The 15911-nt window shown below is 40.7% G+C and overlaps 1 protein-coding gene across 2 annotated transcripts in view; it reads left to right on the forward strand.

The window, feature by feature from the left end:
- The window catches only part of DOCK7 (dedicator of cytokinesis 7), a 99925-nt gene that overhangs the window by 51032 nt on the left and 32982 nt on the right, over window positions 1–15911 (forward strand). For both annotated transcript variants that reach the window (XM_010582299.1, XM_010582300.1), the window contains exons 14-25: window positions 1943–2060; window positions 2654–2724; window positions 3533–3671; window positions 3870–3971; window positions 4256–4342; window positions 5123–5354; window positions 6654–6818; window positions 7769–7938; window positions 13278–13367; window positions 14380–14475; window positions 14579–14719; window positions 14872–14985. In XM_010582299.1, coding sequence (XP_010580601.1) covers window positions 1943–2060; window positions 2654–2724; window positions 3533–3671; window positions 3870–3971; window positions 4256–4342; window positions 5123–5354; window positions 6654–6818; window positions 7769–7938; window positions 13278–13367; window positions 14380–14475; window positions 14579–14719; window positions 14872–14985 — 1525 coding nt within the window. The remainder of the gene's footprint in view (window positions 1–1942; window positions 2061–2653; window positions 2725–3532; window positions 3672–3869; window positions 3972–4255; window positions 4343–5122; window positions 5355–6653; window positions 6819–7768; window positions 7939–13277; window positions 13368–14379; window positions 14476–14578; window positions 14720–14871; window positions 14986–15911) is intronic.

Here is a 15911-nt window from a genome sequence, read left to right on the forward strand (position 1 = left end):
TGACCCACTGCTAGCCCAGGTGTTTTGGATACCCATGGCATCTAAAAAGGCACCAGGTGCCTTCACTGAGCACCCGAATTACTGCCCTCCTGACAATCAAAGAGTCTACTGCTGCCAGCACTCTGTAGCGGCTGCTTTATTATGCTTAAAATGTTGTCCTGCTGTGCTCCTCACTTCAGTTTTCTGTGCCCATCTGTTGTCTCTTGTCTCTCTGGGACGAGGAACAGTTGGAAGTTACTTACAAATTGTGTTCAGATTCACTGAATAGTTCCCAGAGGGGGAAGGGAGCTTCTTTTTCTTTTTGCCTTACAAGTCAGAGCTTGTTACAGAATTAGTTTCTTCGGCATTTGGGCAAAATGCAGCGTGCCAGCCTTTTATCCCTCGGAGGTGCAAGGCAGGAACATGAACCTCTCACCTAACCATCAGGCTGCCGGGTAGACTGTGGTGAGCATCCCGCTCGGTTCTTCTTCTTGGAGCTGTAGGAGCCAGGGTGTCCAAGGGGGAATGGTGCTGGTCTGGTGGGCAGGGCTGTGTGGGAGATGGATAAGGGATTTCCAGGCTGACTTTTTAAAGACGTGTAATAATTCATGCACTTTTACTTGTTTGGGGGCAAAAGAAGGTATATTTCCTTTGAATAATTGAGTCTGTTGAGTGGGATGGTTTGGGGGTTGTTGTCTTTTTTGTCTTTAAAAGAACATGGAAGGGAGTTTCTGTAGGTATAAATTACTGGCTGATAGGGCAGGTGGGGGCTTGTAGTGGGCAGTTTTGCTAACTGTGTGTGAATCCAACTTGCGCTTCATTGGCAGGGACTCAGCAGGGCTAAGAGGATGGAAAATACTGCAGAATTTTGCATCTCATCACTGTTGTGTTTAAAGTAATCATAGACTTGGAGAAATGGAGCTGGAAGGGGCCTCCAAAATGTGCCCTTCCACCCCCAGTGAAGGTTGAGATTGTCTATAAACCTTTCTGGACAGGTGTCTGCCTCACCTCAAAAGCTACCAGAAAATGGAGATTTCACACCCTCCCCAGGCAATTTGTTCTACCGTTTAGCTAGCCTTACAGTCAGAACGTTTTCCCTCGTATCCAACGTAAATCTCTGTGCTGCAATTTCAGCTCATTACGTCCTGTCATATTCCCTGTGGATGTGATGATCACTTTATTACTTCAGTCTTTGCAGCAGTTCTTTAGAGACCTGTGGAGTGTTGTCATTACCTGTGGCCCCAGCTGTTCCCTCAAAACTAAACGCTCCTGGATCAGTCCAGCCATCCCGGCTGTTTTCCAGAGTTCCTGCCTGTTCTTGCTTCTCAGATTTGAGTTTTAATTGATCTCCATCCTTCCCAAAGTGTGGAATTCAGGTGTGGAATTGGAGACACCATTCCATCTGAGTCATTGCAAGGATTGCATATCTGCTGAAGCTACAGATATCCATTTAGTTTAATCTGTTTTCAGAGGAGAGGTGTAACCTGAAGTCATGATGATATAAGGAGATTTTTAAAAAAGAAACAACCAAACAAAAAAAGGACAAGTCACAGCAAGGAAGGTGTTTAACAGGAATGAGTCACTCTGTTGGAAGAATAAACACTTCTCAGTGCTTTTCTATTCATATGTTTTCTTTCCACTTGAACTTCTTAGATTGTAGAATCACTGGTAAGTTTTTAGATGTATTTTTCAAGTACCCTTATAAACAGGAACTATTTCAAAATATGATGGCAGTTTAAAAAATTATGATTTTTGATGCCTAAAATAAAGGGTCATTATCAAATTGCTTGTATGGGTGTGCACTTGTGGTGAAGAGAAGACCATCTGACTAATGGAAAATGTCAAACCCTTCACTTTAACTCTCTGAGTGTTTCCATAGAGGTTTAAATAATACCATTAATGAAGGTGTGAACCCTCTCATTCTCACACGGAGATGCTCACTTGATGCCTTTGTCTCTTGCAGGAATCTTCTTTATGTCTATCCCCAGAGCCTTAACTTTGCCAACCGCCAAGGATCTGCCAGGAATATCACTGTAAAAGTCCAGTTCATGTATGGAGAGGACCCAAGCAATGCTATGCCGGTGAGGAAAGTACTTTGTGCTCCATGTGAATGCTGCATGCCAATAAGGCAGAGCACACATTGCAGTTGTAAAATCCCTGCATTAAAGAAAAGCTCACCGAAATACATTTCAAAATAACAAGTTCAGAGGAATAGAAAATTACAATATTTCAGAACAAAGAGTACATTTGTACAGAGTTTGCAAAGTAACAATGTAGTAGCTAGTATTTTAACCTGAGATGTTTGCAGTGGACACCCTTGTGTTTGGAATAGCATCTCTGCTTCCATGCCAAAAAAATTAAAGGTGATAGTTATACTTGTGTTCAGGGCCAGAAGTGATCAGCACTTGGTGAAGATCTGCGTAGGGGTGGTTACATTCATCAGTTCTTCAGCCATATCTGTGTGCATGTGTAACTGGGATTATTAAAATTGCGAACTCTTTCAGTGACTAAGTAAAACATTGCATATAAGTGAAGGGGCACGTAACAAGGAGATGTGACTGTACACAGCTACAGAGACTTGTGCATGGAGCTGTAAATGTCTCTGTGGGATTATGGAACAAATTCTTGGCACAGTTTTACAGGGGGATTTCTGTGGTTTTCTTCTTTTTTGCAGGTCATCTTTGGCAAATCTAGCTGTCCTGAATTTTCCAAAGAAGCATACACAGCTGTAGTATATCACAACAGGTAAAACACATGACAGCTTGTGAAAGGGCGTGACCCCATTGGGATAGTATGATTCCACCCAAAGGAAATTTACCAGTGTGAAAGTGGAGTAACTCACCCGTGACTTTGTCTCAGTGTTAATTATTTAACAATGACTATCTTGGTTAACACTCACAACAACTGCAGTGTCAGTTGATACTGTCGTTAAGAGTTTTGCCATGACTAGGAGCCGGAGTCTTTGTTTGCTCTGGTACAAATCAGCATTGTGTCAGGGGCTCTGATCCTGAGCACGTAGCCCTACTTGGCAGATGCTGTAAGTATGAGCGTCAAGTTAGTAGTCATGAGGATTTATGTTATAAACTCATGTTCGCATGTGCTTTGTTATTTTGCTGGAGCCTTTTAGACTTTAGTTACAAATTGGAAGTATTTGGTCTTGAAAATAATTTTGAAGGAGTGTTGAATCTGGCCTTAACATGTTGATTGCCTTTGTAGCTGTACTGGGGAGAGATATAGTGGGGTGAGAATCCTGTCCTGCAGGTTGGGGATTGTGGCAGTCTCCACCTTGAGACGAGTTCATTACTCGTGGGGAGCAGTTCAGAGTGCCTGTGTGAGGAGGGGGCTGCCACTTTCATTTTTTGTGGACTGTAAATGCATATTGGAAGTTTTTCCAGTCCTTGGTGATCAGAAAGGGAAGCTTTAATCCCTTGGGATAGTCCGTATACTGCCTTCCCTCCAGATACTTCAACTCAAAGGATTTGGTCTTGAGCATAAGATAGTAAACCACACTGTTAGTATCGATGACTCAGTTGAGGGTCTGGTCTCTGCACAGATCGCCTGATTTTCATGAGGAAATCAAGATTAAGCTTCCAGCCACTTTAACCGATCACCACCACCTGCTTTTTACTTTCTACCATGTCAGTTGCCAACAAAAACAAAACACTCCCCTGGAGACTCCAGTCGGATACACCGTGAGTGTCTTTCAGTCTCTATGTTTTTCAGCACAGGATATATTCATAATGCAATTGTTTGCAATTTGTTTAGCATCACTGTCAACTCATACTCCATTGTAGAATTTGCTAATTTGACAGTCAAGGCTGCAAAGTTCAAGAAAGCCTTAAGAAGTGTGTGGTTTTGTTTTTTCTTTTGTTAATTCCTTCTCCTTGAAGTGGATACCGATGCTTCAAAATGGACGGTTAAAGACTGGTCAGTTCTGCCTTCCTGTTTCATTGGAAAAACCACCACAGGCTTATTCAGTGCTTTCTCCAGAGGTGAGTTGTTCTTTGTGCTGAAAATCAGCAGGAGAATACTTCTGTTAAAAAGTCAAAGAATGTATGTGTACGTATACATGTGTGATTGTGTGTGCATGTGTATTTTTAACTCTTAGGTTATTTATTCCTTAAATACTGTTAAGTTTAGATAGGTGTGTGTATGTTTGTGTGTGGGCACATGTTTGTGATCTGACAATAAAATGAAAAGAAATGGCAATTTTAATTAGAAGTACCTTAGCTCTGCTTTCTGTCACATCCTCACTCATCTTTCTGTTAACCTGCAGGTTCCACTCCCTGGAATGAAGTGGGTGGATAACCACAAAGGGGTTTTCAACGTAGAGGTTGTTGCTGTATCATCCCTCCACACTCAGGTAAATGTTGAGAGTAGTCATTGTAATAAAAAGAGTTTGATAGTCTTTTGACAGTTGAAACACTGTTAGAGTTGATACTGTGAAGAGTATAATAATTACTTGCAGTGAATTACAATCTCATTTTCAGTTCTGAGCCAGCAGACCTGTTATTCCACATTCTGCTGTGAGTATATCTGAGAATTTCTGCTTAAAAATGAGTAGTTTGGCCTTTATTCACAGGGAGTGAATGGCCAGCAGTGTTTTCAGACCTCAGACTGTTGTGTTTAATACAACAGATCTAACATACAGTCCAGGCATATGACATTTTGTTGTTTTTCCCCTCTGCTTCTTTTATTTCTCCATGTATTTTTCATCTGTCTTTCTTTGATCTGAAAAGAAAGATGAAAATAATTTTGACTAATCATTTCAACTTTTGTTTTGTTAATTCCCAGTATGTCATTTGATGTTTTTTGTGTATTTTATTTGTGTTGTAAATAGTAACATGATTTTAGTGCATTTTTGTCTGTTTTTCTAAGAATACACAGTCTGTGGGTCCTCTAGTTTTGCCCTGACAACTTCTGAACATTGGCTGATTTCAGTTGAATTAGACATATGGGCATAGCTCTCAAAGATGTTGAGTTTCTGCTAATTTTGTGAGATTTAAATGGTCAGATAGAAGAATGAGGGAGAGAATCCATCCATGAGGTACAAATCCATAGAAAGTGGAGTTACTTTTGGAGCTTCTTGCTGATTTTTTTTGTTTGTTTGTTTTGGTTTTTTTTGTTTTTTCCTTGTGTGTAGGACCCTTATCTTGACAAGTTCTTTGCACTTGTCCATGCTCTGGATGAGCACATGTTCCCTGTGCGAATAGGAGACATGAGAATTATGGAAAACAACTTGGAAAATGAACTGAAGAGCAGCATTTCAGCTTTAAATTCCTCTCAACTGGAGCCGGTAGTGCGATTTCTTCATCTCCTGCTTGACAAACTGATTCTTCTGGTAGTAAGACCTCCTGTCATTGCAGGCCAAATAGGTATTCTATTTAAGTTTTATAGAGAATTACATAGCTGCAAGTTTGACAGTTCCAATTCTACCATATTTATGTAGAAATGAAAAAGTCCATTTTTATGCCTTATTTTAGTGCCACTAATATACCATGTATCTTCAAAATAAAACATGCTGGCTTCCAGATCAGTGGTGATATACACAGAAGCAATATTTAATACAAAGGTTTGCAAGAATGACTAGTAATTTGGTGTCCACATTGAGACACCAGAAAGGGGCCTGACTTTCATGAGTTGGATGCTCAGCATTTTCTTAGTACTGGAGCCTGTTAAGGTGTCTCCATACTGACATTCAAAAACTAAGAATTTCAACCTTACTAGTCACCTTGGAAAATCTTGAAGTAGGTAAGATAAGAACATACAGATGCTGTATATTCGTCTAGCTATTGTGGATCAGATACTGTCAGCATGAATAATGCCTCCTTTTGCTCTCTGTTATGAGTATGCTCTGGCAGTAGAAAAAAATCTCAAGTGGAAGTCAGGATTAGATCGTTAGTATTTAAAATAGCAGTTGGGATTTTTCATAGGAAACTTGAGTTTGTACATGATGGAATATAGGTATCTAACACTGCTTTAAAAATAGCAATTGTTTATTTCAGAAAGGTTATCTTTCTGGGGAAGAATTTTGCTTGAATTTTTATTTTTTGTTTTAAAGGTCTTTAAGTGTTCTGTATTGGTTTAGTTTGTCTGTATAGAGCATTGAGAACATTAGTGTCTAGTTTTTAAAAAACTAAGATGTACAGTCTCCAGCTGCCATCTACTTCATCCCTAATTTGTTTAAAATATCTACCTTGGTCCCTCTGTAGATTTCTGCACTAATTTTTAGATCAGATTTTTTTCCAAAACAGAATGGAATTGTTCTTTTTGATATAGTTTATATTTTGGCTAAGGCTTAAATGGAGGAAATAATTAACTGAGCAAAATATGATAAATATCCAAAGGATATTATCCATCAATTAAACAAGGACTTGATCTTATTACCATTGCCATTGATGACCAAAGTTGGGCTGATTCCAGAAATCAGGCCTAAATTCATTAAATTTGTTTATTAATAAAAGTGGAAGCTTATCACTGCAACACCTGTCTTCCTGTCAAGCTGTTTATTAGATGTAGTTCAAATACCAGGTTCAGTTTTTCATGAGAAATGCTTGCTATACTCTTAACAAGCTTTACCATTTATCCTTTAGAAGGTGGATGAAATGCACATTTAGGACTTGCTCATGGGTACTGCTGCAGTCTAAAACAAACTCCTCACTTATTACTTTCAGTTAACCTGGGCCAAGCGTCTTTTGAAGCGATGGCATCAATCATAAACAGACTTCACAAGAACTTGGATGGAAACCAGGACCAGCATGGCAGAAACAGCCTTCTTGCTTCCTATATTTATTATGTTTTTCGCCTACCGAATACCTATCCCAATTCACCATCACCAGGTAGCTCTTTTTTCATTTTATTTCAAGTCACGGTTTGTTAAAAGCAAGCAGAAATTGCTTGCTGGCAGGTGCTCTTGAGCTCCAACTGCATGGCTGGTTCCCTGCCAAGCCCTGTTACTAACTTTCTCTTATGATCCAATGTACCCGTGTACAAGATTAGTTTAATTACAGTTAGCCGTGTCAGAGTTTTAACTATCTGATGATCTTAAATAAGTGTCACTGCTGAAAGACCATGAGGCTTAAATATGGCAAAATACTAGTTTGGGGTTTTGGGGTTTTTTTGGTTTTGTTTTCTGTGGCAAGTAGACAGATGTGGTATGCTCTTGGCCTGTCCTGCTTCCCAGTCTCCTTCACTAGTACTTTCAGACTTTCATCCAGTTCCAGAAAAACTTGATACGCTGGCAAAGGAGTGTGAAATTCTTGAAAACACGTGTCTGGGTACAGGAGGGAAACAAATTAATTCCACCCCTGCTGACAACAAGGGATGTATCTGCATGGGGGAAGAGATGGTGTGAATGACAGCCACAGAAAACTAGGCTTTGGAAGGACTGTTGTGCACAGCACTTGCTTCTTGCATGGAGCGGAAAACCTTGGAGAGGTGTTGGGAAGGTTGTGTACTTAAATTTGTGCCCAGTTCTTTGGTGGTTTTTGATTCTGAAGTCTGGCAAATATCCCTCTAGCTAAAGACATACCTCACGCTGGCTGCCTACATCCACAGGGAGCTTCCTGCTTCCCACAAATCAGTGGATAAAATAGCTTTTTAATCCCATCCCTTTCTCCCTGCTGCTTGCCTTGGAGAACCAGGCAGGGGAAGGCACAGAGAAGATTTCCTTATGGGCCAGACCTACTGGTTATCCAAAGGGTTTGCTGCATCAGACTGGTGTAAAGCTGCATGGCAACAAAGCTCTGACTGATGGTCTAACTGGATGTTCTTTTGTACACCACCGTAGGTCCTGGTGGCTTAGGGGGATCGGTGCATTATGCCACCATGGCTCGGTCTGCTGTCCGACCAGCAAGCCTTAACTTGAACCGCTCACGGAGCCTCAGTAACAGCAACCCAGATATATCTGGGACCCCCACCTCGCCGGACGATGAAGTTCGCTCGATCATTGGCAGTAAGGTACACATGCACTGCTGAGGGTCTTACAGGAACTTCAGCATCTTTTATTTAATCTTTAAAGAAATAACAGGGAAGTTTTTGTGATTTTTTTTTTTTTTTTCCTATGAAAAGATGTCCTTACTAATGGCCCCTTCTCAGACTTCTGGCAATTGCTGATAACACTACTGAAACTCCACTCCTTGAAAACAGTTGCTGTTCTCTCTGACTTCTTGGAGACCATCCTGGCAGTTTTACTTCCACAAGTGTGGTGGCTAGGTGCGAGAGTCCTTCTGGACTTGTCTCCCGAAGACTAGTAGGACAAGAATGATTTTACTACCTCACTTTTCACATGGCCAGCAGCCATATCCTCTGACCAGCTCTGTTATGTCTCCCCAAACCTTGCATCCCCTAACTTGCCACCCTGTGATCCAACTCTTACCTCTCAAACCAAAACTCTCTCTTCTCCTCTGCATTCAGCGCTAATGGCTGTTCAGATGCTTTCTCTACTACTTATGTCCAGAGAAGGTACGTTGCACACAGCAGGAATATTCCTAGTCCCTGCAGGGGCCAGAGAGGATTTCAGATGGTTAGTTAGTGAGTGAGCCATAGTCAGGCCAGCTGAGCTGCAGTGTGAATTTGTGGTGTGCTAACTCTGCACCCACACTGACTCCTCGCACCGAAAAGTGACTTTCTGGTGCGGGCACGTTAGTGCAGAGCATCTTGCATGGTCGTACTTTGGTCCTTAAGGGCTCGGTACACGCATCTCCTGCAGAAGGGCCTGTACCTCTCTGGTGAATTGCAGGCACATTGGACTGCTACAGTCCCAATTTGAGCACTTCAGTTTTGTGCCTGAAATAGGTGGGATGAGCCAGGGCAAATCTGCTGTGTTGGTAATTCCCTTCCCTGAGAGGGGCACCTTAGCTTGGTTGGGGTTCTCTTTTTTTAATCTTCAAACTGTGATCACTTACACCAAGATGAGATGCTTCCCTGCCTGTGACCCTTCAGTCTTCCAGCACAGATGAATTCCTGAGCCTTTTCAGAGAGCTGTTATGTTCGATCCTTTGGAAGATCAGTGAGCAAGTTTGTTAAAGCCACCAGCCTGACCAGGCAGGCTTGACACTGGTTGGTCCTGGGTTTTATAAGAGCAAGAAAAACATAGTTTCAGAAAGAGATTACCAATTTTAAATGAACAACAACATAATTTGCTGACCAAATAAGAGGCTGAAGAAGTGTGGGTAGGCAAATCATTATTTCTCACATCAAAGTTTGCACTTAGAAGTCTTAAAATATTTTAAAGACCACTTCAGTATCTTGCTAATTAAACAACCCTGACCTTTTGTGAAATGCCATAGGCACTAATGGGCATACGGAATTTACACAGGCTATCAGAAGTTTAACACGTGCTGGCTTAGTGAATAATGTCATGATACAAAATGAAGAGAGGCTTTCTTCTAGAGATGTACTCCAGGCTTTAAAGAAAAACCTGTTCTGTGAATAATTGTTGAGGGAAAAGTTTTCTTTTAGGGTAGTCTGAGCATTGGAAATTAAGCTCAGTTTGACTATACAGACTTTTGGCTGAATATAATTATTTCTGCATATTAATATCAATAGACAAAAATAAGTTACTTATTGAGATGTTGAAATAAGTAGAAGGGTGCAAAAATTCCTATTCTGTTTTTCCAAGTAATGGCTTAAGCGCATATGCCTAAATAGGGAACCTGCATTTCAAATTAGAATCTGTTGTGGGAGGCTTTCTGCTTTAAAAAAAAACAAATAGCATTTTGTTGTTTGATGGAAGTCTTCTTAGTCCAGTCCTATATTGTTTTTTTATTGTAATGCAAGACATTACAAGGCCAGGTTGGATGGGGCTTTGAGCAACCTGGTCTAGTGGAAGGTGTCCCTGCCCATGGCAGGGGGGTTGGAACCAAATGATCTTTAAGGTCCCTTCCAACCCAAACCATCCTAGGATTCTATGATATTTATAGGTTTGGTAAATATACTTTAAGTCTCCCCTTTATCAGCTTCTTACTTAATTTTGAAAATTCAAATAGTCATCCCCTTTACAGGATTTGGAAGATTTCTGTTTATTTTCAAAAGAGAGGAGGTTTTAGCTCTGTCACTTACTATGCCTTCATTTGTGATTTGAGGCCATGTAAATTTTATTCCCTACTAAAGCAAATTTATTAAGCGTCTAAAAAGACCTATGGTGAGATTTTTATGCTTTAAGTGTTCCTGAAATGTTGGAGGTGTGCTGGGGAAAAAAACAGAAAAGATTGTGGAGTTTCATTGCTCCAACAGTGGATTTTCACAAATGTGTGTTATGGTCCTGCACAGATCCAGCTGCAGGTTGAACCGCAGAGATAGAACAGAATTTAGTAGCAGTTTTGTGAACTTTTGAGTGACTTTGCCAAGCAATAAGAAGCTCTTGTACTCTTTTATTTTCCAAAGAGGGAAGAATCTTTCCCTTGTCAGATTTTTACAGAATGACTTCTGCTTCTACAAACTCAGTATATGTTTAACTTTATCCTCAGAACCAGAGTGGCATGATTAGAAAGCCTGTGAGCAGAAATGTAAGTGTGATAAAGGCATTTTCAAAATTAGACCAGATTTTACAAAACATGAGCTTAGTTCAGCATTCCGCAAAGTCCTTTTGACTTTAATTCACTGTGAGCAAAATAAAGCGTGTTTATGGGTCGGAGCATGGCAGAGAGCTTTGATTCATTTCTTCTAAAAAGTAATTGAGATTAAAACACTCTCCTTATGTGTTCAGTATTTTTTTTTTATTGGACATCTTAAGCAAAATTACAGCATTGCTGTACTCTGCATAGAGGATAGCTCAGTGGATTAATGGTTTGAATCCCAGGCTACAGCTCTGATGCTGGGTTCAACCTGGAGGTGGATTTTTCTTTGCTGAGAGAAATAGATTGTTAGGCTTGGTGGACTTTGCAGCTGATGATAATTGCTGTGATGAAGTGGGCTGCACCTTTGCTTCATGTCTTGGGAAAAAGCCCTAGGTTGGCATGAAAACCAGGAAGAAAGCTCTTGCTCAGATGAGGGTTGAAACCAATGTGTTGAATTTATAAGGAACTGCTATTCAGTTGTGGCTTTGCAAAACTGCCTCCATTAGAGCTGGTTCCTGGGATCCAGGAAAGTCCATGGCATCCCACTGAATGTTCCTGACTTGGGAGCAGCCTGGGTGACAAACACAAGTTTAAATTTTTCCTTTTCTTCTTTCTGAGTGTCTTGAGAGGAGAAGGCGGGGGGGGGAGAGAGAGAGAGAGAGAGAGAGAAAGGAGGAGGAATTCACAGAAATTTTGCCCATATGATCCGTTGCAGGAGTAGAATTTGGAGTGCAAACTAGATTGAGCTTTTAAAAAGCAGGATGATTTTTCAAATATTTTGCTTGGCAGAGCAGGTTGGTCCAGAAAAGGTATGTGCTCTTTCTTCTCTTAGCCGCGCTGCCCAGAGAAAATACCCGAGTGTCCATATGAAATCCTGTTCACAGGGTTACTCTGCCAGCAGTGCTGAACTTTCATTCCATGAGTAGGAAACCCTGTGAGAGCTGACAGTCAGTCTCTTCAAGGTTTCTCAGCATTTCTATAAGAGGTGTAGAGCTTATAAACTGTGGGCTAACAAGCAGTCTACCCAAAAAGTGCTGGAAACCTCAGAGAGCATCCTTTGTGGTTTACACATCTGTGCGCCAATTTTCCTCTGTCACACTGTAAATCTATGCTGGCTCCATCTACTGAAGTGGATGGGTTTAAACTGATCAAAGGAGTGGGATTTTTCAGGAAGAGGATAGGTTTTGAATGTCAAGCATTACAGATAGGACAGGTTGGACCAGAGCTGTCGACAGTATTAATGTGGTGTATGTGCGTGATATAAAATAATCCTCTGGACTAAAATGTCTCAACAGACACCTGAGAATTCAGGCTGCTTTAACAGTGCTAACTGATGATGTGTTTGCAGTGTACCCGGTTTGATTGCTTTTCAGGACTAAACTTTGACTACTGTATGGCATGCAACATGTAATATTTCTTTCCTTTCCCAACTGCTTTCTATTACATGCCCAGGGTTTAGACCGCTCCAATTCCTGGGTAAACACTGGTGGTCCAAAAGCAGCCCCATGGGGATCCAACCCCAGCCCAAGTGCTGAGTCAACACAGGTGGTGTCTTCGGTAGAGGTTTTTCTGGCTTTGTTTTCCCTGATGTTTCCCTGTAGAATATCTTCCTTTCAGTGTATACTCCAATTTTGGTGGTTTGTTTTTTTTTTATTATTTATTTATTCCTTGAAAACTTTGTGAGTTTTATTTTATAAATTAGCATCTTCTCCCCCACCACCTCACCACACTGCATGAAAAACCTCAAAATGTGTGAACGTGTCCCCTTCTTTCATTTCAGTGGTTGCTGGTCTGTGAAATGTAAATGCTGTGACTGCTTTTCTTTTCTTTTCTCTCTCTCTCTAACACTAGTTTCAGCTTCAGGTGGAGCACATTTCTAAGTGGGAACATTAATCACAGCTTCATAGTTTTGTCCATGTTTGCCATTTCTTTTGATGTTGTGAACCATTTTGCCATTTTCATCAAGCATTTAATATTCATCATCAAGTAATCCTTCATGACTGTTTGAGTGGAATATTGTTGAACCAAAATTGATTACCACATGTAAAATTCTCTTAAAACATGTAAATTTGAGTGCTGGAGCCAGTGACTTGCTAGGGCAAATTATATCTGTTCTGTGTTGCAAAGTATGAAAACTTTATAGCAGCTTCAGTCAGAGTTATTTAGCCCCTATTGCCTGCTGCTTTCCACTGCATGGTTGCCTTGAACGTACCTCTCAACTGTACCTCCTTTCAAGTTTATCAGTCTTCCAGAAATATTTAGTCTTGAGTTCACATGCACTCATGGCAAATTATTTCTATCAAAAACAGAACTTTAGTAATTTTCTCATTCCCTGTGCCAGTAGCAGCATCGCTGTGGGTTACATCCCCACATGCTTGGTGTCTGGTAGATTGAGAGGTATGGACTGAAATTACAAGTATTACCTCCTTGATGTATGCATGTTGATAAAATACAATGATGAAAAAGTTTCATGCTTTGCAGCATTAAGTGTCTTTGTGCATAAGAACATGCAGTTATTTAAATAGCCTGTATGTCTTAAAACAATAAAAAGTACTGTCATTTTGTTTAAACCAAAACTGTAAATGAGTAAGAGTTTGAGAATGCATAAAAAGGTGTAAAGACAGTAAAAGACTACAGTTGGAACAGTATTTTTGTAAACGTACATTGTCCTTGAGCTGCAAAACCCATCCACAGCAAACTTTAATGTCCTGTCATCATTCATTCATCTCCACTCCGTAGGCTACGGATCGAAGTTGTAATCGTATGTCTTCGCACACTGAGACGTCAAGTTTCTTACAAACATTAACAGGACGATTACCAACTAAAAAGGTAGATTTCAGTGAAGACAATTGATATTCTGGGGCAGGGAGGTCAAGTCATTCTGAAAACATGATGCAAACTATTCTTTTATTTATAGCCTGATTTTTTCCGAGGTCATTAGGAACTGCTGTTGCACCTCTGAATATCCAGGCTGTAGTGAATATGAAGTATTCCGACAGAGTTGAATTGGGAAGAATAAAATGATCAGGAGTAGCTTGTCTGATTTAATGTCCATAGTGTTTGGAAACTGGCTTTCAAAAAATATGGATAGCACTGTCTAGGCACATAAATGGTACATTCTTATGTGCAAAATTATAATGTGTTAGATGGCTAGCATTACAGATGTGTGCTGAACTCAGTTAGTTATATAGGTGTTAATCCAAAGTGACTCCAGAAAGTGAATGGGAGTTACTTTGAAAGTGCACTCCTTTAGAGGAGACGAGATCCTACTAAACAATGTCAGAAAGACAAAATGCCTGACTTTTTGTGTAATGAAGATGTGAACACTGACAACGTCCAGTCTGTGGGTTGGTCCTCTCAAGAAAAGAAATCAAAAAGCTGTTTCTTAGCCCCATGTTTCTTTCTTACTGTTTTAAGTCCTTTATCACAGTAAATATACATCTTTGTACAAATCGCTTTATATGTCCACTTTTTACTCCTTTTTCCTGCAAAAATCAGACCAGGCAGAAAGGTAGACTTTTAAACTAAACTAATTTGAGCACCAAACTTTTTTTTTGGGGGGGTGGGGTGGGGGTGGAAAATTCTTTTGACACTTGAAATTCAATTTTGGAGCAAGATGCTGTGAAATGTTTCTCACATCACATATCATAATATCATCCTTCATTGTTAGTTGGGGATTTCTTTAAGGGATGCCACCACTGCTGTCATGTTCTCAGTTATTTATTTTGCTTAACCTCATTGTTTGCCATACTTTCCATGGCCCGTGCTACCATTTCTCATGTGGAATGTTTTGTGAGCTGATCTTGAGGCTCGGGCTAACTCTGGATTTGAATCTGTGTAGCTTTTTCACGAAGAGCTGGCCTTACAGTGGGTTGTGTGCAGCGGGAGCGTGCGGGAGGCAGCCCTACAGCAGGCCTGGTTCTTCTTCGAGCTGATGGTGAGCAAACTGGAAACACCTTGCTTATTGTCTTACGGTTCGTAGTTTAAAACACAAACGGCAACAACTGCAAGTGACTTTGTTGTAATTTATATTCCTATAGGTGAAGAGCATGGTGCATCATTTGTATTTTGCTGACAAACTGGATGCGCCAAGAAAGAATCGTTTTCCTGAGCGTTTCATGGATGATGTAACTGCTTTGGTCAGCACAATTGCCGGTGATATAGTCTCTCGGTTTCAGAAGGTAATGGCGAACAATTAAACTGAACCCGGTCAGAGCTCAGGCACCAGACCTCCTGCATGTTGTTTGCTGGTGCCTAGATCAGGAATTGTTTGAAAACTTACAGTGTGCTCTTCTTCATTTTTCTCTCCTGTTTTTCTCTTCCTTCTCTCTAGGATACAGAAATGGTCGAAAGGCTCAACACCAGTCTTGCATTTTTCCTCAATGACCTGTTGTCTATCATGGACAGAGGATTTGTTTTTGCTCTTATTAAGACCTGCTACAAACAGGTGAATGCAGATAAATATTATGACTTAACTGTGAACCGTAGCATAGCCTGTTACTTTAACTTTCTTTGGAGAGACAGTAAAGTATGGACACAGAATTCTGCTATTCAGGTCTTTTTAGAGCAGCTAGGCATTCTCAGTGGTGATTTAGAGTTTACGCCTCTCTGATTACAGTCTTATATGCGAATTAGCAGTAACTCCCTTGAGTGAATGGACATGCAGCAGGAAGGAAGAATTATTCCCTCTGCTCACCACGTTCAGAGTAATCGAATAAAAAATTAGTAGGAGGTTTTGTGAGGGAGCTCAGACTATTACAGTTTGTCAGCAGGTCTCTCAAGGACACATTGACCCTGCATGATCGTATTGATCACCAAACTCCCCTTCCATCCTTCTGAGAATGCAGGGTCTCCTCCCCCATAAGGAGGGTTCCTGTGTTATGCATTGGGAAGCTTACTCGCAATGTTGTGGCAGGGAAATCACCTCAAACCACAAAGTTTCATTTGACTACAAACATCCGTGCTGACACTCTGTACAAAGGAGATGACAAGGTATCAGGAGCTTAGGCTTAGACTCATTTTTGCTGCAGTCTAAAACATTTTATGTAAGGGGCAAGAACAGCAATAGCAGTTGAGCTTTGTTGCCTGCTGTGTATTAGCCAACCTGCATCTTTGACCTGTTAATGCATCACACTTGTGTGGTCCCACTTCTCATAACTCCCTACCGAAATCAAAAGGATGTGGGTATCATGTGTGAAGTACATAGTTCTTTATTTGTTATATAAATATGGCTGTTCTGTACATTTTGTATTGATACATTTCCTGTTGGCTGGGATGTGTATGGCTCCTGCACATCAGAAGTTTAATCTGTAGCACAAAGAAGTGATGTGGGTGCGACCATTTAATGATTCAAGCTCTTCAGTTCTTGCTTCG

The sequence above is a fragment of the Haliaeetus leucocephalus genome, unplaced genomic scaffold, assembly GCF_000737465.1.
Source record: "Haliaeetus leucocephalus isolate CR32 unplaced genomic scaffold, Haliaeetus_leucocephalus-4.0 Scaffold848, whole genome shotgun sequence".
Classification (NCBI taxonomy): Eukaryota; Metazoa; Chordata; class Aves; order Accipitriformes; family Accipitridae; genus Haliaeetus; species Haliaeetus leucocephalus.